Source organism: Marmota flaviventris, chromosome 19, assembly GCF_047511675.1.
Source record: "Marmota flaviventris isolate mMarFla1 chromosome 19, mMarFla1.hap1, whole genome shotgun sequence".
NCBI lineage: Eukaryota > Metazoa > Chordata > Mammalia > Rodentia > Sciuridae > Marmota > Marmota flaviventris.
In genome coordinates, this window is record NC_092516.1 from 9,118,497 (window position 1) to 9,138,212 (window position 19,716).

General features: G+C 49.3%; 1 protein-coding gene across 2 annotated transcripts in view; it reads left to right on the forward strand.

Moving 5' to 3' along the window:
- Snx29 (sorting nexin 29) overlaps positions 1-19,716 on the forward strand; it is a 385,059-nt gene that overhangs the window by 99,747 nt on the left and 265,596 nt on the right. For both annotated transcript variants that reach the window (XM_027940802.3, XM_027940803.2), the window contains 2 exons: positions 11,210-11,273; positions 13,180-13,308. In XM_027940802.3, the coding sequence (XP_027796603.2) occupies positions 11,210-11,273; positions 13,180-13,308 (193 nt within the window). The remainder of the gene's footprint in view (positions 1-11,209; positions 11,274-13,179; positions 13,309-19,716) is intronic.

The following is a 19,716-nucleotide window of genomic DNA, read 5'->3' on the forward strand; positions in this document are numbered from 1 at the left end:
ACACCTTCCATTCCATGAGGTAAGGAACTTGCTGATTCCTCAGTATTGGTCCAGGCTCATCCTTGAAGGTCGGCCGTGGATGGCAGTTGCCCTGCGTGGGGGACAGCTGGAAGCCAAGCCCCTGCCCCTGTGTCTCTTTTCCCTGGAGGCATGCTCACCAGTTGCATGTGACCCTCTGCCTGTGCTGGGCACTCTGTGGCCCTTGGTTGGCTGTCCTAGGTGGATGCTCCATTGCTCATGAGACCAGGCATATCCGAGTCCAGGCCGGGATAGTTAATGGGCCTGTGTGATTGACAAAATGCCTGAGAGACGGCTTCGAAGGAAGAAACAGTTGTTGTGGCTCATGGTTTCTGAGTTTGAGTCAATGGTTGCATGGCCCTGTTGCCTTTGGGCCTTTGAGGTGGCACATCCTGGTGGAAAGTGTGGTGGAGACGATGCACCTCATGGCAGCCAGGAAGTAAAGAGAGGGAGAAGGGAACCGGCATCCCAGTGTCCCCTTCAAGGGCACAACCCCAGTGACCCGCCTGCTTTGCACTGGGCCTCCTCAAACTTGCACCACTTTCCAACAGCACTTTAGCTGGGGACTGGTCCTCAACACATGAGGCGTCAGGGGTCATTTGGAATCCAAATATAACAGGGCATGTGTTCTAATCACACAAACATATGTCAACATCAGACTTTTCCCAGAAGAAAGTGTTGTGATTGACCAGGACCAAGGATAGAGGCCTCCCCCATCTGGCTGTCCATCACAAAGTGTGAAGGACTCAGACCCAGATTTCTGCTCATGTCCTACCTTTTAGACATGTGACCTTGACCATAAATTATTTAATCTCTAAGCTTCGTTAGCTCATCTGAAAGAAGTGGTAGCAGCCTGTGTCCCTGGGCATGGTTGGGAGGACTGGTTGAGGGGATGCTGGTGAAGGTCTTGGGGCAGGAGCTGGCCTGCAAGAGGCGCGTTTGAGCGGTAGCCGCAGCTACCACTGCTGAGTGCATTGCACCTCGGACTCCCTTGCACCAGTGCTTCCCAACCTGGGCTGCGCATCTGACTCCTCCACGGAGCTTTAGACGAAAACACCGCTGTCTGGTCCCATCCTGGAGATGTGAGTGAGCTGGTCCACAGTATAGTCAGAGAATCTGGGGACATTCCCTGGGGGGTTCTGAGATGCAGCCCACTAGCTTGAAAAGCCACCACCCTGTCAGTGTGTTTTGTCATCTGCTGTGTCCTCATATGGCTGAGGCCAGCTCCTACCACCTCGTGTCCTCCACCCTACGGCTCATCTGAGCCCAGACCCTGGAGAGGGAGTTCTTGAGGGAGAGGGCTCTCCGGGAAGGCTGACTGCTTCCTTACGGACTTTCTCTGCTCACACCTGGGATCCACCTGCCTCAGCAGGCCCGGAGCTCCATGGAAGAGACGCACCAGGCAGGATGCGGTGAGCCCTTCTCCCTTGATGAAGGTGGCACCTGAGCGTCAGGGGTGCTGACAAGATGGGTAGCCCCAGGGGGCCGTTTCTTAGGATCTGCTTTCAATTTATTTTTCCAAACTTGTGAAACGTTTCTCCAAACTTGTGAAACGGCGCAGTGCCAGAGACCTGCAGGGGGTTTCTGAAGGAGCGGGCGGGGTGCTGTGCTGCCAGCCTGGCTTCTCTCCTGCTTCAGGTGCTAGGGGAGGAGGTAGCCTTGGTCTACCCAACAGTTACAGATCCACATGGTACAGGAGCCAGGCCAGTAGAAACCCAGTGGGTGGGGGGACATGCTCTGTCTACAGAAGTTGAGGCTAGTGTCCGTTGCTGTGAGGACAGCACAGGCCTGCCCCATGTGTCTAACTTGATTGTGTGTATGTGTGGGGATCACACTACAGGGAAGTGGGTGAGTCTGTTGTAAGATGTAGCTACCAGGGATTTGTAGGACCATCTTGTCATGGGGACTGTGGATATAGTTCTGCAGCGCTGGACGTTTACCTGATGCCACCTGACTGGCACCATCCTCTATCTGTCGCCCTAGCCAGCTACTCTTCTGGTGCCAGCTGTGCATCTCTCTGCACCCCGTACTGTGGTGGCGGAGGAGCCTGCTCTTGTGATCGGCATGTCCCCTGCAGCCGCGTTCTCCTGGGGAGCAGCTGTCTTCTCCTTCCCTCTCCACCCCATGCCACTTTCCATCAGTGGCCTGTCGGCTAGACCTGTCGCAACTTGTTAAACAACATTTGAGGTGAAGGTGGTGAAGTCAGAATTGGCTGTGCTGAGTCTTGGTATGTGGATGTCCACTGTATGCATTTTGGGACATTTCTTAGGTGAGAATGGTGTGTCTTCGATGTGGGAAATAGTGTGGCAGATCCTCAAAAAATAAAATAGACTTACCATGCGACCCAGCAAAACGCCCCCTCGGTATGGATAAGTGAATTGAAAAGAGACTCAAGTGTATGCACAGGAGTGTTGACTACAGTGCCTGTGGTGGCCCAGGTGTCCATTGGTGGGTGGACAGATGCACAGATGGTCTCTGCATAGAATGGATATTATGTAGCCATAAAAAGGAAGGCAGCACCAGTAGATGCTTCAACACAGATGACCTGTGAAAGCATGTGAAGTGAGAGAAGCCAGGCACAAAAGGCGCGTGTTGCATGGCCTGTTGGTGTGGAATGTCGGGACAGGTGAGCCTGCAGAGGTGGAGAGCAGGTGGTGGTCATGAGGAGGCGGGTGGCGAGATGCTCGAGGAGTCGGGCTTTGGTTTTAGAGTGGGAAGGTTTTGGATCTAGAAGTCAAGGTTATGCAACATCATGAGCATACTGAATTTCACTTTAAAATGGTTGGTTTCATGTGAATTTCACCTCAATGCATTATTTTTAAAAATCTAATTTGGAGAACCATCTTCTTTTTGCCCAAGTAGATCTTTTACTCTATTGCTTGAAACACCCCTTGAAACCTTGGTTTCAGTTTTTGCTGGATGCCTCTGTAGAGCTAAACTGCTCTTTTTTTTTTTTTTTTAAACTTTAGATAACAGCCTTTCTCTCAATGCCTTGTACTGAGCACATGTGGAAAGGTACAAAATATTAAGTCCTCCCAGCCCATTACTCTCTTAGCAATTGCCTGGATGCCGCTTTTCCCAGCCCTTTCTGAATGGGGCAGAGTGGGAGTGCTGAGACCCTGTGTGTCCTTGGTTTTGTCCTTTTGTCCTGGGGAGATGCCCTGAGGTGGACAGTCCCTGGGCCATCTCTGCCTGCAATCCAGGTGCACTTGGCCTCTCCCAGTGCTATACTTTCAACTTCCTATTATAGGGCAGAAGCCTACTCTTTTTTTTTTTTTTTTTTTAAGGCTGGGTCTACCTACCTTATGTGCTACCTGCCTTAATGTCAAGCATAGGAATGATCAGGAGCTCGAGCTTTGGGGCAGGTTTCAGAGTGGTGGTCCGCAGTGTGTCCTGTTGGGCCTGTGTGGTGACAGCCTTAGTTAAGAGCATTTCAATTTCGGGTTTGTATGAAGCATGGGTTCTGCCCTCGTGACGCATTAGAACTGGGGAAGCTTGGGCTGTATCCCAGGTGACAGTGGACCTCAAGCAGGGGCTGCTGCCCTAGCTAGGTGCCGCCTCTGCCTTCTCTCTGCTCCCACATCCCTCTGTGGACTTCATGCCTTTGCTCTTGTTGCTGTGTGGCCCAATCAACATTCACCCCCCACCGCTTTTTTTTTTGTACTGGGGACTGAACCCAGAGGCTCTCTACCACGTAGCCACACCCCCAGCCCTTTTTATTTTTTATTGAGACAGGACCTCGCTAAGTTGCTAAGGCTGGCCTTAAACTTGTGAATCTCCTGCCTCGGTCTCCTGGCATGCCCCACCACGCCTGGTCCATGTTTACTTTCGAAGTGCCTGCCATAAGGGTTTGTACTGCAAGTTACTTTACACAAAATCTCTGTGTGTGGGGGGGCACTAGCAAGACTGAGAGAATGAATATTACAAAGAGGTTAGTAAGGATGAAGAAATTAGAAAGTGGTTTTCTCCCATACCTTGTGATTTTCATGTATTTTCCCTTCTGTTCCCATAGGTTTCTCAAAACTTCCCTTTCCCTTTCCAGATAATCATGAAGAGATGAAAGTTTTAAAACTTTTATCGGACTGTGGGCTTTTCAAAGGAAGACGGGGAGGTCGGGAGAGCTCCTGGAACTTAGGTTGCTGGTTTGCTTCTTGAAGGGGCATGTCCCAGCCTGGGGGGTGACCAACGATGCAGGCTAGTATAGGTTAGGGCTGGGCCTGCTAGGAGCCTGCCTGGAGGTGAGGGGGGTCCTGACCCTGGTACTTGCTGGCCGTGTGACCTGGGGCAAGTCACTTCTCTTCTCTGGCCCGTTTCCTGCTTCACATTGTAGGTGTGGCTGTAGTGATACTTCTCAAGAGTGTGTGTGTATTCCTGGGCCTACAGAAAGCTGCCTGTGAATGGGAGCTGCTGGCTCTGACCTCTGGGAAGGGGCTTGGGGGCATTTTTTTTCTCCTTTCCTGTTTCATTATAAGAAATGGAAAAATAGAAGTCCTGGGTGGGTAGCAGGAAGGAGGAGAAATCAGAACGAAAAGCTAAAATAGGCCCGAGATTGATTTTAAAAGTTATATTTTGAAGCTCAATGTAGTTTATCCTTTCTCTTGGAGATAAAAGGAAAGGGAGTGGGTAGGCAGACAGATATAAAAGGCAGGATGTTAAGTTTGAAAAGCGATGATGTAGGTTAAGTCTATACCCATAGAAGCACATTTTTTATTTCTGTGCATGTGCCCTCGTGGGTCCTCTTTAAATATAACTGAGGATGGGCCCCCGGGGAGTGTGTTAGGCTTGTTGAGGTCTTGGGAGGAAATGCTCTACACAGCCAGGGAATTATCGCACGGGTCCATGTATGGGCAAGTGCGCGTGCATGCGTCTCTAGGGCCAGGTGCACTGTACCTAGTCGTGGTGGTCACCTTCTCCCTTTTTAATTTTGAAAAGGAAGTTTCAAATTCGTTAGCCTCAGGACAGTATCCCCAAGACTGAAGCTGGGGCCCCTCTCACCCTCCTGTGGCAGCTTGGTCTTGGCACCTGCCATGGGTGGGCCGGCCTTGTCTGGCTGTGTGGATAGGGTGCCTGGGGTCAATGTGAGGAAGGAGGGGCTTGGTTTTGCAGGCTTATCTAGCTTCAGGTCATGGTAATGACATGTTGGAATTTGTCACCGTCTCCTTTCCCCACCATGTGAATCACGTTCCAGAGACACATAACGGAAAAAGCTCAATTTGGGCCTGAATCCCTGTCAGTGGGGCAGGAAATTACAGCTGTGAACCCAGTGGTTAGTGTTCTCTAATGAGGCCTTGAACTTATTATTAAATGCAATTGACATTTCTGCCCAGCCCATTCCGTGCTCAGTTCCTGGAGCTGAGGGGCAGGTTTTAGCAGTGGGAGACAGACATTTACTCCTTTATTAATTCACTTACTCACCTGACCCACAGGTCTTGAGTGTGCATTGTGGCCAGATGCTGTGCCGGGCACTGGGTCTCTGGCCTGCAGGGACTGGCAAGATAGGGGTGGGACTTCGGGGACAGGACTACATGTGCACAATTTTAGCCCATCAGAGGATGTTTTCCTTCCCTAAACCCATGATGCAGGCGGGTTTAGGGAAGGAAGGGTTCAGTTACTGTATGGGGTTGTTTAGCTAAGAGGACATGGCACCTGCTCAGGTTCAGAACACAAGAACAGAGAGGTCCTTGAGGACTTGCAGGGACCTGGTGTAGGGAGTACAGCAGGAGCAGAATGGCTGTTCTTGCAGGACGTCTATACTTCCTGTGGCCAGTCTTTGCAGGCCAGCCCCTCTCTCCTGCTCTCCCGCTCATCTTTGGGCATCCATCGTGGGTGCAAGGAAGTGATACAGATGCTTTGCAAAGTTGTGGTTTCTCAGTGTCTTTGCCTGTGTGAGGGGTGCGGTTGTGTGTCTCACAGTGATATTTTAAATACCTGCCTCTTTGCCAAAGTCTCCATTTTTTTCTGGGCCTTTTCTGGTACCTCTGTGGGCTTGTGCCCTGTGTCTGCCTTTGTTCATGTGTAGACCTTTGCACCTGGTGCAAAAGGACCACAGCAAGCTGCTGTTGGCCCAGTTCAAGTCTCCTTTAAGGAGGATGTTCATTACATTGGTCTTTTGGCAAATTGGCTTTTAGCAGATGAGGAGTTGATTGGTACCATGTGCCCCTCGGCCAGATGCATCTGCTCCCACCTTCCCTTTGTTAGGGCCCAGTGCTGAGGCGTGGGGACCTGGGGTCTGAATGTAGATCTGACTCAAAAACCTACATTGTTTCTGTGCTGCTAGTTTACTGCCTTGAGAGATGAAACCCACAAACAGACATTAAAATGTGCAGACATTAAAAAAACTAGGGCTGGGGCTGTAGCTCAGTGCCAGAGTGCCTGCCTAGCTTGTGTGAGGCTTGTGTGGGTTTGATCCTTAGCGCCATATAAAAGTAAATAAAATGAAGGCATTCTGTTCATCTACCAAAAAAAAAAAAACAAAAACAAAAACAAAACAAAAAAAAACTTACAGCAAAACTGTCATTGCCTCAGTGACCTTGTTCTTTGGTTCCTGTTAAGAATGTGAATATTCACATTTATAGGGTTTCGATTGCTTCATTTCACATTTAAATATCATGTCTCTATAATTTATTTTAGCACATAGCAGAAGCAAAGATCTAAGTCCTGATTTTTGCTTTCACAATGGTCCTTTGTCCTGACAGCGTCTGTGGACAAGTCCATCCTTTCCAGCGTGATTTGAAATGCTGCCTTTTTTCCCAGATTGATTTCTGGGAAATCAATGATGAATGACAGCTCCATACACTGTAGCCAGGTGGGGAGCTGGATTTGAGGTGGGTGGCCCCTGGCCGTCCAGCCTCGGGAGAGGGTGAGCCCGACTCGGCCACACTCCAGAGGCCATGGGGGGAGGCTGCTCTGTTCTTGCTGGAAATGGGTGCCGCGGCAGGTGATAAAGACTAAACAAGTAAGGGGCATGCGGTGCTGGGGAGGAGAGAACATGACATCTTGGAGCACCTCTGCTCCTGGGGTCACTCACACTTAGAGGAGTGTCATGTTTGTGATGCTCAGAAACCATCCTGACGCTGCCTACTGGCTCTACTGCCCCAGGAAAGTCACAACTGCCGCCCCCCCCCCCCCATGTGACAGCAAAAAGGAATTCATGTTTAAGTTAAAGCCTGTTGAGGTTGCCTGCTCCACTCCACATTCCCATCCACCCATGGCTCAGTGTTCTGCTGTGGCAACGTGAGGCTGGCGGGGGGGCGGGGGGCACTTGGACAGCACAGTGATGGACCTTTTAAAAGGTTCCACCATTAGAGCATGGCTTTGCCTGCGCGTGTTATCTGTCATGTTTATGTTGATAGAAATAGAGGGCCCCCTCCAAGAGGCTGGAATCGGTGTCTGGGCAGAGGAGGATCATGGGAGGGTGATGGAGTGGATGGGGTCAGCGTTGGTTGTCCAGTTGTTTCTCACAGGTGGTTTCTCTGAGCTGACATTGGGCTACAAGGTGAGCTACTGGCCGAGACCTCTTAGGGCAACTTGAGGCTGTTCTTGAAAAGCGATCATTGTGGGTTTCTGGGTCATCCTGGGGAGCAGCTCTTCTCCAAGACTTTTCCTATGGAGTAAAGGTTTCAGCTGCCAAGTCTTGAGTGGCAGTGTTCAGGACTCCATTATCTGGTACCTAAAGAGCCAGAACCCAGATGCTTGCTCAGTCTCTTCCAGTAACAGTGAATTGTGGCTGGGTTCCTGTGCTGCCCATGGTGATCTAGTCTGCTGCTATAGTATGGAGAGCACTTCAAATAATTATTTTACCTAGGTCGAGGTCCTGGGTGAATCCCACAACTCCTGAACAAGTATGCACTGCAGACGACCTGTCCTTGTGAGCATGCACTGCTGCTTTGTTCCCACCTCTGTGCCCTGCCTTTGGAGAGAAAGTCACTCATCATAGTGATCTTATAACATCTTCAAAGCTACTACATGCTGGACATTGTTCCAGGCACCTCATTTGCATATGACTTTATTGAATCCTTAGATGCTCAGATTCGAGACAGAGTTGTATCTATAAAATCGGATTTTTAACAGAGGGTCAGTAACTTGCTCAAGGTTTCCCAGGTTTGGAGCTGGGATTCGAGCCCGACTGCAGAGAGTGCTCTAAAAACCCTGAACCCTGCTGCATATGCTGCTCTCTCCACCAGTTCAGAGCTTCAGCCATCCCACAGGAGTGTGGCGTTGCCCCACCTTGTAGTTTCCAAGGCAGATACATGTCCTTGGTTACCCTGAGGTGAGTAGTCGAGCAGCAGTTTGAACTCGGATCTGCTTGGCCCAGAGCCGTTGATGGCAACTTTCCACGAATCAGTGGGGTGGAAGCTGCTAGAACTTCTGATTCTCTTCTTGCCCTCTGTATCTTCCCGCTCTTGGTCTTTTCCAACTCTTGAATCCGCCCAGGGCAAGTTTTTCAACCTTAGGCCTTAGATAGGATTTAGAAGGCCACTGGGCCTCCTATGGGGACCTGGCATGAGGTGGCCAGAGAGTGGAAATGGAGCTGGTTGGGGCTCAAGTGCTGCTAGGCACATAGAAAGCATTTACTCTGTGACAACTGCTGTTTTGGCCACCAGCTTTAGGTGTAGACGGGCTAGGGAGGAACAGTCTCTTGGGCCACTCGTTCACAGAACTCAGATCCATGCACCTTGACAAAGCCCTCAATGTGAAGGAGCTGTGGATACCAAGGTGCATGACATACTGTGTACTTTGGAGTCGTGCACACCTCAGCAGACAGGTGACTAATTACTACATACCTTGCAATGTGCTGCAGGGTGGTGGGGTCAGGGAGGCCTTCACAGAAGAGGTGCCTTTTCATCGGGGCCTGGAGAATTGGTTGGTTTTCTTATTGAGACTGGAAGTGCGGGACAAGCTGAGGGAAGATGGGTTCTGGCCAGGAAATGCATGAACTAACATGCACTGGGTTATTATCTTGGGTGAGAATCTCTGTGGATAAGGCCAAGGTGGTTGAGGCACAGTTGCTCTGGAGGGTCTCTTGGGAGGCCACTAGACCTCCCTCTCTGAGCATAGGGAAAAGGTTGGGTGGTATTCAGGAGCTACGTGGAGTGACAGATGTCAGCTCATGACCATGGTGGTGGTGAACAACTCCTTCAGGGCCCTGAAGGCGGTGCAGTCCAGTACACCCCTTCTCTGAGCTCAGGCAGCAGAGGAGCATGCACTGCCACGTGCCATCTGTTATGCTGTTGCCTGCCCTAGGCTCAGTACAGGCAGTCCATTCATGTCGACCAGGCCTGCACAGGACATTCCACCATAGCAGACACATGGCTGACTGGGATGCCCAGCAAAGAGGGGGGGTTTCTTTGTTTATAATGAAATGTCACCTATTCCAGCCTCATGATACAATTATGAGCATCTTATTCTTTTTCTCTTATGAGACTTGGGCAGCCAAGAACTACAAGGGGAAAGAAACTATAAGAAAACTTGGAATTCAAACGGGCCTTGGAGTAAGGAGCTACTCCCTAAGGTGCCCCAACATGCAGCTGCCACTTGTCCTAGGCTTCCTGGAGATAAGAGCCAGAGAGATTTTATCCTGCTTGTCTTCCAAAATATATTGGTGTCTAGGGTCCCTGCCCCATGATAACACGAGAATAAGTTACTTTTTCCCCCACAGATTTATCAGTGTTTCCATTTTAATATAACTAACTCATATAGCATTATGATGAGTTCTAAAGGGCTAATGCTTCTAGCCATAGGCTGAAAGAGACACGGTCCTGACAGCACCATCCTATCTAATCTCTCCTTTGGTCCTTGCAGCACCCCAGGGAGGCAAGAGGGTAGGTACTGCTGCTCCCCTTCGTGCCTGAGAGAAGGGCTCTGAAAAGCTGAGACGCTGGTTCAAGGTTCTGATCAAGGGCCCTAGTTACCTGGTTGAGTTCAGAATGAAAATTCTTCCAGACTCGTTCATCATAGGCAAATGTGAATGTGCTTTCTTGTGGGTTAAGAATCCTCTTGTGAGAGTCCTTCCTTGGGAAGGTGCTTGAACCCAGTAGGGCTCAATAGATGTTGAGTGTGTGAATGAATGAACATGTTTAATCTGGGCCACCTCAACTCCCACAGAGCATGGCTCAGGTGGGCAGCTTGCTGTGCTCTGGCTTCAACCATTTCCTATCCTCTGCCTTTCTCCTGGGGGTGGCCCTTTTGTTTCTCAAGACTGCTTAACTCTGCTGTGGACTTACTGACCCTACTCTTCCTTTTGCCCCTCTTCTTTCTAATCTTTATTATTCTTTTCCAGAAATGTGTTTTTTTACTGTTAAAGACAATTTCAAGATGGAGAAATTTTGCAAGAGTCATACATGACTATGGTCTTGAAGTATGGTGCTGCGAATTAAATCCCTCAGTGTCTGTTGTGGCCTCGTCACCTGGGCCTGTGTGTTTTATTGGGCTTTGAAGTACACATTCTCCTGCTGGGTGCACAATTTTTGCCATGAGCTTCTAGTAGTCAGTCCTTGGAAGCTGATATAGTTCCCAGGGTCCATTAAAGGAAATAGACCAAACAACCGTAGCTTTAGGAAAAATCAAAATTCCTGATTGTAGGTCTGACTGAGTGACCTGGAAGTGACCAGCACAGTGGCGACACTTGGGTTTGATGTATATAGGAGGGTGTGGTTTCTACCCAGGCAGGCTTTCTTGTGGAGGATGTTGGGAAAGTAGCTTCTGAGAGTGATCATGGCTGGGTATTGAAGACCCCAGTTGTGTTGCCCATAACTAGCTGTAGAGGGGAGCAAAGGGAAAGCCTGGTCCTTGACTAAACCTGAATGACTACCTCTGTGCCATTATGGAGCCAGGGTCACTCGGTCTCCTGTCTAGGTTGATAAATAGCTTTAATAGGGAAAATCATTGTTCAAAATAGAGGCTGTCCAGGATCGGGGACTTGGGAAACATTAAGGAATCGCAAGCCAAATGTGTTCACCAAGGAAGTAGCTCTTTATTTGTTCTTATCCTGCCCTGCCCTTCCACTTCGTGTGGCTGATGGAAGTGCACAGCTGAGCCTTCTGGATCTCTAAGACTGTGCAGGAATTACTTTTGAAAGGAATAAGGAACTTTCCAGACAAGCTGTCCTAAGGGCAGATGATCCAGTGAGGTGAGGCGATGGTCTGACAGGCAAGATCTGCTGATGGACTTTGACTTTGCTTTCTTTCCTTAGATGAACTACGACAAGCCATCGTGGCCATGATGAACAGAAAGGATGAGCTGGAAGAAGAGAACAGGTACCGTGCTTCTCAGTCTGTTCTGATCTTCCTCAGGTAGAGAATTAACAGATGAAGGCAGTTTTGCTTCATTGGCAAGTGCGACTGGTGATGTCTTAGCTTCTGTCTGGCTGTGCCATCTGAGTGTCCAGTGTGGCTTACGTGCAAGCAAGGAATGAGAACCTTGAATAATGGCATCACCTTAGAACAAGAATTTGGAAGAACAGCCTTTGATTCTCTTTAAAAAACAGCCTTTATTGAGATAAAATCCACACGCCCTACAGCTTGCCCATTGAGCATGTGCAGGCCAGCAGTTTTTAGTGTTTTCACAGATGCGTACGATCATTACCACAGTCAATTTTAGAACATTGTTATCACTTCAGAAAGAAGCCCCTGGACCATCCATTATCCCAAAGGCCCTTTGGAGTGGTCTTTGATCAAGGGCCTGTGTTAGGGTCCAGGCACTAACACTGTCTGAGGGTTTGTCCAACCCAGGGATACAGAGCAGGGCGACACTTGAATTCTCTGGAGTTGGCCAAAAGCTCCTTGAAGACACCCAGAAGCAAACATCTTTATTCTTCCCTTCCCTGTTGAAACAAGTGCCAGACGCCACCTGCTGTTGGCTTTTGTCTGCTGTTGGGCTTCTCTTCTGCCAGAACCTGCCTTGGCCGTGGTGTGGCTGGTAGGGGCCTGCCTGCCATTAACCAGGAAGCGCCCCCACCTGGGGAGGCAACAGGCCAGTACCACTTCACAAGCTTCTTCCTCATCCTTTATGGAACATGAAAGCAAATGAGTGTGATCTGTAAAACAGAAGAGTGTTTTAAAAGGAGTCTTTACAGACGGCACCATTTTCCAACTAAAATGCACTTTCCACAAAGGCCCAAAGCCCTGGCAGGGTGTGTTTCCTTGCTCCAGCGGGAGCTGTTTGCTGGGAAGGAGCCACAGGATTTATTTTCCCTTGTGAAGAACAGAACTCGTTGTCTGTTAATTTTTTCTTCCCAGAAAAGGAAAAAAATCATAGTGTGTTGATGCCAAGGCTTCCAGGTCCAAGAGGGGAGTCTCCCCAGCTCCCCAGGAGCACAGGTCTTGAGGGAGTCAGTGAACACCGGGCTGGGCTCAGGGCTTGGCGCTTTTGGCTGCACGCTGATGTTTTATGGCAATGTCCTGGATTGTGCAGGTGCAACACAGTCAGTCACTGTCGGCTAGAACTAGCCACTCGGGCATAGCGAAGGAAATGGTCTACAGAACCACGTGAGGCTTGTTTCTGGGTGGAAACTTGAGGCGAGCTACTGGTCTACTCCCTTTTTATGAGACTGGGAGTGAAAGACACACGAGAGAACATGTTTTGGAGGGGAATGTTAAGTGCCAGCCCTGCCGCAGCACGATGCTTGCTCAGCCGGAGGTCCCGAGGAAGGCCAGGCTCCCTGTGTGATGTGGGTGGTGGGCAGGGAGGCTGGACAGCTGTCATATCATCCGAGTGTATATTCTGTTTTTATGCTCCAGATATTCTTTTGGTCTCTCCCGACATCCTTTCCTTGGCTACATCTCTTACTCACTGCGTCTGTGACAAAATGAGTCTAAATAATATCCTGCACCTTTTGGGGGGTGTGTTTTTAAAAGGACTTCTCTGGGACTTGTCAAGTCCTTGCTCTGCCTTGATCCACACAGTCAGATGGCCGTCTGCTCCTGGGAAAGCGGGGACATGGGGCCTGACTGCAGATGACTGCCCTGGGCTCCTTGTAATTCTTGCTCTCAGGTGATTGGCAGTGTTTGCTATCTCCTGAAGTAAGTTTCTATGAAATAGACTTGACTTAGTTTGTGCAGAGCCCTGTGGACAGTGAATGAGTCTGGACTTGGGTCAAGAACAGTTTTCTGGGCTTGAAGAACCTGTTTGATGGCATCTGAACAGTTGGGCCCCTCTTCCTAGATCCCTGCGGAACCTGCTTGATGGCGAGATGGAACATTCGGCTGCGCTCCGGCAGGAGGTGGACACCTTGAAAAGGAAGGTGACTGAGCAGGAGGAGCGGCACACCATGAAGGTCCAGGCTTTGGCAAGGTAGGGGGGGCAAGGGTGGAGGTGAGCATGGGGGCTGTTACAGGGCCGCACACTTTTCACATGTATGCTTTAATAATAAGAAGAAAGCAACCAAAGGAGACAAAATTTATCTACGTTCACTCAATAAGTGATGTGTATGCGTATGGTTCAAAATAATGGAGGTTAAACGTTGAGTCTCTGCTCACGGGTCCCAGCCAGCTGGTGCTCTCTGGATGCCCTTGCTGTTGCCAGTTGCAGAGAGGTTCTGTGTCCCCACACGACAGCGTGTGCACATGTAGCTGGCCAGTGCCTTTCCCACTCCCCCCTCACTTCACATCTTGGGGAGGATCTGTGTTGTTGTGCCAAGGGGCTCCCATCTTCCTTGTCCCGTTACTGTGTCATTATCTGATTGCACCAGAGTTAGTTTAACCAGTCTGCCAGTAGCTGAGTATTAAGGATTTTCCAATGTTGTGACTACTAATAGTGCCACAGCCAATACCCCTGTGCCTGTGCGAGTGTGTTTATTGGAAGCATTCCCAGAAGTAGACCTGCTGGTCGAGGTGCCTTTCTAGGCTGGGTGGCAGCCCCCGCTGCCCTCTCCAGGTGTTTGTTGAGCCACGCTTCTTCCACAGCAACCTGTGAGGTGGCGCTGCTGCCCAGCTATGTAGAGCACGGTAGGATCCAGGTTTTGGGTCTCTGATAATATCACAGGAGAAAAATGAGGCTGGCAGAAGATCTTTCATTTCTGTTTCTCTGGTTATGGGTATGATGGAGCCTATTTTTACTTAAGAGCCATTTTTTTCTGTGATGTTTATCTTATTAAAACTGTAGTGAATAAAAAAAACCCAAAAAACCCAGCTCCCTTAAAACATCATTTTGTACTGAATGTGTTTTCTGAGCTGCACCCACAACCTCCAGCCTGTCGTTTCCCAGCCTGCCTCCTTGCTTGGCTTCCTATTGCAGAAGTGGTTTTTCTGGTAACCTTTTTTATATACCTGAATGTTGTATTTCATTGAATTAATCACCATATTAAATTGACCAATTTAATATGGTCAATTTACCATTTGGGTTGTTTCCAGTATTTCCCCCCATTTTAGGTGAGATAAGCAGTTTGTTGGTGGTTCCTCAAAAATTGCTTTTAAATTAGACCAGGAGAGAAATAGATTTCGCGGCTGTGTCGGGGCCCAGAGTTGGGTGCATTTGCAGTGGTGGCTCTTCCATCTTGGTGCTGCCAGGTTACGTAGGCAGCATTTGTATCGTTGACATGTGTCTGTCACTTTGACCTCTTATCCAAGCCTACTCTTCGAGCTTCTCCCCTTTCTTCAGGTTCTAAAATGATGTCTTGAGAACATCAGAGCCAGTTAAACGATAATCATAAATAGAGTGACTGGTGGCATTTTGTTAGCTGGTCCTTCATTTCACCTGGCCATGCTAAAACCCTGTGGCATGCTTGCAATCAGTGTCTATAGGAAAGCCTGCAGTCTTCAGAGAGGCCGGTTCTGAATCATCAGTGACAGAAAGGATTATATTCCCTGTCATTTACTGACTTGTGTAAAGACTTGGCTTATACTCAAGTTCCCGCTCCATTACTTGCAAATTGTGTTTCCGGGTGAACTACTTAACTTCTGCAAGTGTGTGTTTGCCCATCTATGAGATGGAGAGGGCAATCTTAACCACCCAGGCAGACTGGTTGAAGAGGGAACAGGGTGTGTAAGGTGCTGGGTGTGTGTGTTGTTGGGACCGTTGTCTAAAGGGTATTTTGGAATCTGATAATTCCAGGAAAAATTTTATCCCATAAATAGGGTAGAGGAAAAACAATTTCTTGACTAGGCAGTTGTGTAATATGAAGTCTCCTAATGGGAACAATGGGTTTAAGCGACTTGAGAGTTTGTGGTTTGCAGGTAGAAGGTCATCTGTTCAACAGGTGATTATTACAGAAGGAGAGAATGGAACAAAGCAAGGTGGTCAGCAGGATATGTAAGTTTGGAGAAGGTCAATTGCTGACAGAGTTCCACTCTGCCAGCTGTCAGAGCTTTCTGGCCGCAGGAGGAACAGCTGTTTGTTGGCAGACAGGACCTGCTGAGGTGGTGGGTGCTGGGCTGGGAGGGCTGTAGCCAGTGGGGCATCGAGTGCCAGGCTGGCAGTGAGTTTGCGCTGGCCCCACCCTGCTCTCAGGCCCACGTGTGCCCCCAGGGGCAGGTGTGACAAAGCAGGTGAACATTGAGGGTCAGACTGTGGCTCTGTTCCTTTCTAGTGGTGTGACCTTGGGAAGTTACTTAATCTCTTTTGGTTTTCTTAGTTGTAAAATGGGGATAAGAAAATTCTCTGCCTCATTGAGTTATTGCATGAATAAAACGAGAGAGACCATTTGTCAGCTCAATAAATATGCTTCCCACAAGCTCAGTAAATGTTAACTATCATCATTTTTCTTTAATATAAAAATTATGTTACTAAGAGACGTTGCCTAATCAAAAGATATATTTTAACAGCAATGGTATAGAAAGAACAGTGCAGGCTACTTTAGATTCAGAACTGTGGAGTTTATTTTGTGTAAACATTCTAATACCAAGCGTGTATTTGTGTGTTTTACAGGCTTTGAGTGTATATTGTGAGGCTGAAATATCACTGAGCAACTTCTGCATTTGATTACAGATTTCTTTTGCTAAAAATTAATGGCTTTCCTTTCATCTGTCACAGTTCGACCAAGAACGAGTTCATGTAACTAGCTCGGTGCTTTTGTGGCCCTGAGCACCTGCTAGGCCCCGATGTGGAGGCATTACAGTCAGATGCAGTTAGGACTGTGCCAGTCACATTCCTCTAAATAATTGATTGCCTTGCTTCCTGCTGAATTAAGAAAACTCAAACTATGAGGCAGATGTTCAAAGAAAGAAGATACAAGTTTACACTGAGAGGGAAGTGTGAGACTCTTATGCCACTGTGACAGGCTGCCACAGACGGGGTGATCTAGAATGGACATAAATTTACTGGGCTCATGGTTCTGAGGCTGGAAGTCCAGGATGGGAGGGGCTGCATTGGCCAGGCCCTCTGCTGAATGATGGTGTGGCGGAAGCATCACAGAGGAGACCGTGTGAGAGGGAAGAGAGCAGAAGTCGCTTCTTTTAAACAATCCCGTTCTTGTGGTGAGGACATTAATCTACTGGAGAGGGCAAAGCCCTCTTGACCTAACCACCTCCCAACATTGCATGAGGAATTAAGTTTCTAATACCTGAACTGAGGGGGGACACAAGCATTGCAGCAAGCAAATAAACATGGTGGTTGGATTGTATCGGGACATTTTCTATTTCTGCTTATTGAGATAACTATCTCCAAACTTGTTTGTTTAAAACAACAAATGCTTGTAATCCTCCTTTCTGTGAGGAATCTGGGAATGACTTGGCTTGGGCAAGAGGTGGCTGCTGGCCAAAGTTGCTGCCATCTGAAGGTTTGGCTGGGACTGGAGAGACCATTCTCATGCTTACTCACGTGACTGAACAGGCTTTGGCTCCTGGCCCTATGGGCCTCTTGTTAGGGCTGTGGACAACCGTAGCCGATTCCCATAGGGCATAGCTCAAGAGTGAGAGCATACCCAAGATGTCAGCCATCATGTTTTGATAACCTGATCTTGGAGCTGACACCAACCACTTCCACTGTATTTTCTAGTTATATAGATCAGCCCTGATGTAATGTGGGAGGGGAATACACACAAGGCAGGGGCCATCTTGAAGGCTGCCCCCATGACCATCAGATTGTAGCTACCTACGGGGACCACAGGCACTGCAGAGAAAGAACCAGCAGTTTGCATCTCTCTAGAAAGATTTATTGTAAGTACTGGCCAATGTGGGCATGGATGATAATGGCTTGCACGTGTCCGTGGTCTATAGTGTGCAGGCTGGAGATCGGGGACGCTGGTGGTACAATCACAAGGCCTGATGTCCAGAGGGCTGCTGTTACAGAAGCAGTCTGAATTGGAAAGGCCTGAGAATTGAAAGCACCAAGGGCAGGAGAGCAGTGATGCAGCTCGAGAGAATTCGCCTTCCTGTTTGTGTGTGTGTGCGTGTGTGCGTGCGCGCGCGCGTGCGTGCGTGCGTGCGTGTATGCTGCTCGGGCCTGATGTATGCTCCTCGTGCATGATGCCAGGCTCATGGCTGCAGGCCGTGTGCCCTGCTCAGTTCACCAGTGCAAATGCGAATCTCTTCTGGAAACACCCCCAGGCTCAGAGAGATGATGTTTAAGCAGATACCTGGGTATCCTGGGATCCCTTCAAATTAACACAGATTAACCCTTATTCTACCCTGGATCTCTGTGGTGAACTCCTCCTCCTCCTCCTCCTCCCCACTCTGTCCATGTGGTTTGATGGGGTTGACCCCGTCCTTCCCTCTGCCTGCCATGCTTTGGAGGAGATTGGCTGATCCAGGCCTGGACAGTCAGTGACTCCATCCCTCAAGTTTTTGGCGACTTTTATGCCCTGTGAGAAGATCCTAACACCAAGTGGCACCAACACGGTGGAGAAATGGGGGGAGTGAAAATCAACAGTTCCTGATGATGTTGTTTGAGCTGCTGGATCCAGTCTTTCCTGAAGATGTTTTTCCCTCTGGTATTTTTAAGTGCATTGCTTTTGTTCTTTGAGTGAGAACCAACTACAGGCTGGCTCAGTTGTAATGTTGAGTCCTGACTGAGGGGGGTTCTGGTTTGGGTGTTGGCCTGGAGCAGATTGGGTGTTCTCTGGGTCTATGTGGATTCACCCTCTCAACTGTGAACCTGCCAGATCCAGGAAGGGACTTCTTGTTTGTGGAGATTTACCAAGGGGTGGAGACAGCGTTCTTGAGAAACCTGCTGGGTTATTGGAACAGCTCTGTCCCAGGCTGCTGCTCCTGTCTCTCCTGTGGGGCCAGCTTAGCATGGTCCTGTGGTCAGCTTTTCCCTCCTGCTGGGCGGCTGGGCACTATCAGAGGTGTGTCACGTTTTTCCCAGCCCCTCCTGAAGCCTCTGGGTCCTCTTCTCCTTAAACACTTAGGCTTGTGCTGCCCCACCCCCTCCCGAGGCTGCCTGATGTGTGGTGGGGACAGCTGACTTGGGAGGCCATGTCTGACCTATACTGGAGATGCACACAGCGCAGTGACTGCTCCTGATGCTGCCACTCAACAACCTAATGTCTCAGCCCTCTCCTGGCTTTGGTGGCATAGACCCCAAGCCTGGGCTGATGGGGATGTTTTTGCTGTGGCTGGGAACCCAAGCACTGTTTGCTTTCTTCAGGTGGCCTTGGCTCCAGGTCTTCTGGAGGTGTCAGTGGTTTCTCCCCTCCCTTGGCTCTGTGTCCTCTGTGCTGATGTCAGTCTTCAGTGGGCTCTCTGCACATAGTAGCAAAAGTGGTGTCCGGTGGCACCAAACCTTGCAGGATCCAAAAGGAATCCAGTGTCCCTGCAGTGTCTGCATACAGCATGAAGGAAGCTTGCTTTGTTGGGTTTGTTGTAGTTGACGGGGAGCAGAAGGCTGTGACTGAGAGCCTCACCAGGTCCCTCAGGCAATGGGCAGAGGAAAGCATGTGTGTCACACTTTGTCTTGGATCATGGGGAAGATGACATGAGTTAATGCTTTCAAAACACTCGGCGTTGCCCCAGGCCTCTCCCAAGAGCTCAGTGTGTATCACCTAATTTCTTCTTCACTGGAGTCTTGTCTGTGAGTGGCTAGGGATGCTGAGGCCAGGCCAGGATCTTGTGAGTCCTCCCCTTGCACTTCCCCATCCATAAGCATTCGGGGCCTGTTATGGTTTAGATCATAAGGTGTCCCCCAGAAGCTCATGTGTGAGACAGTTTGCAGGAAAGTTTAGAGGTAAAAATGACTGGGTTACGAGAGCCTTAACCTAATCAGTGCATTACTTCACTGATGGTATTAACTAGGTGGTAACTGCAGGCAGGTAGGTGGTGACTGGAGGAGGTGGGTCACTGGGGGCATGCTTTTGGGGTTATATTTTATCCCTGGTCTGCAGAGCTCTCTCTGCCTCCTGATTGTCATGTCCTGAGCTGCTCTCCTCCACCACACCTTTCCACTATGATGCTCTGCCTCATCTCAAGCCCAGAGCAATGGAGTTGGCTGTCTGGACCGCGACCTCTGAAACCAAGGGCCCCAAATAAACTTTTCCTCCTCCAAAATTGTTCTTATCAGGTCTTTTGGTTGCAGCATTGAAAAACCTGACTGAAGTGGCCTTTGGCCTGTGGCATTCACTTGACCTTCGTCTCCTCTGGGTCTGATTTCTTCCCAGCCATGACTGCTCAGTGTGTGTCCCTTTGTCTCAGGTGGGCTCCTGGGCAGTGGATCTGCATATAGGGCTCGAAACTGTGCAGCCTGTAAGAGAAGGGTGGACTCTGGGCCTCAGGAACCTGCGGGTCCTCCCTCCAGCACCCCAGGAGAATTTTATTAGCTTTTGATGAA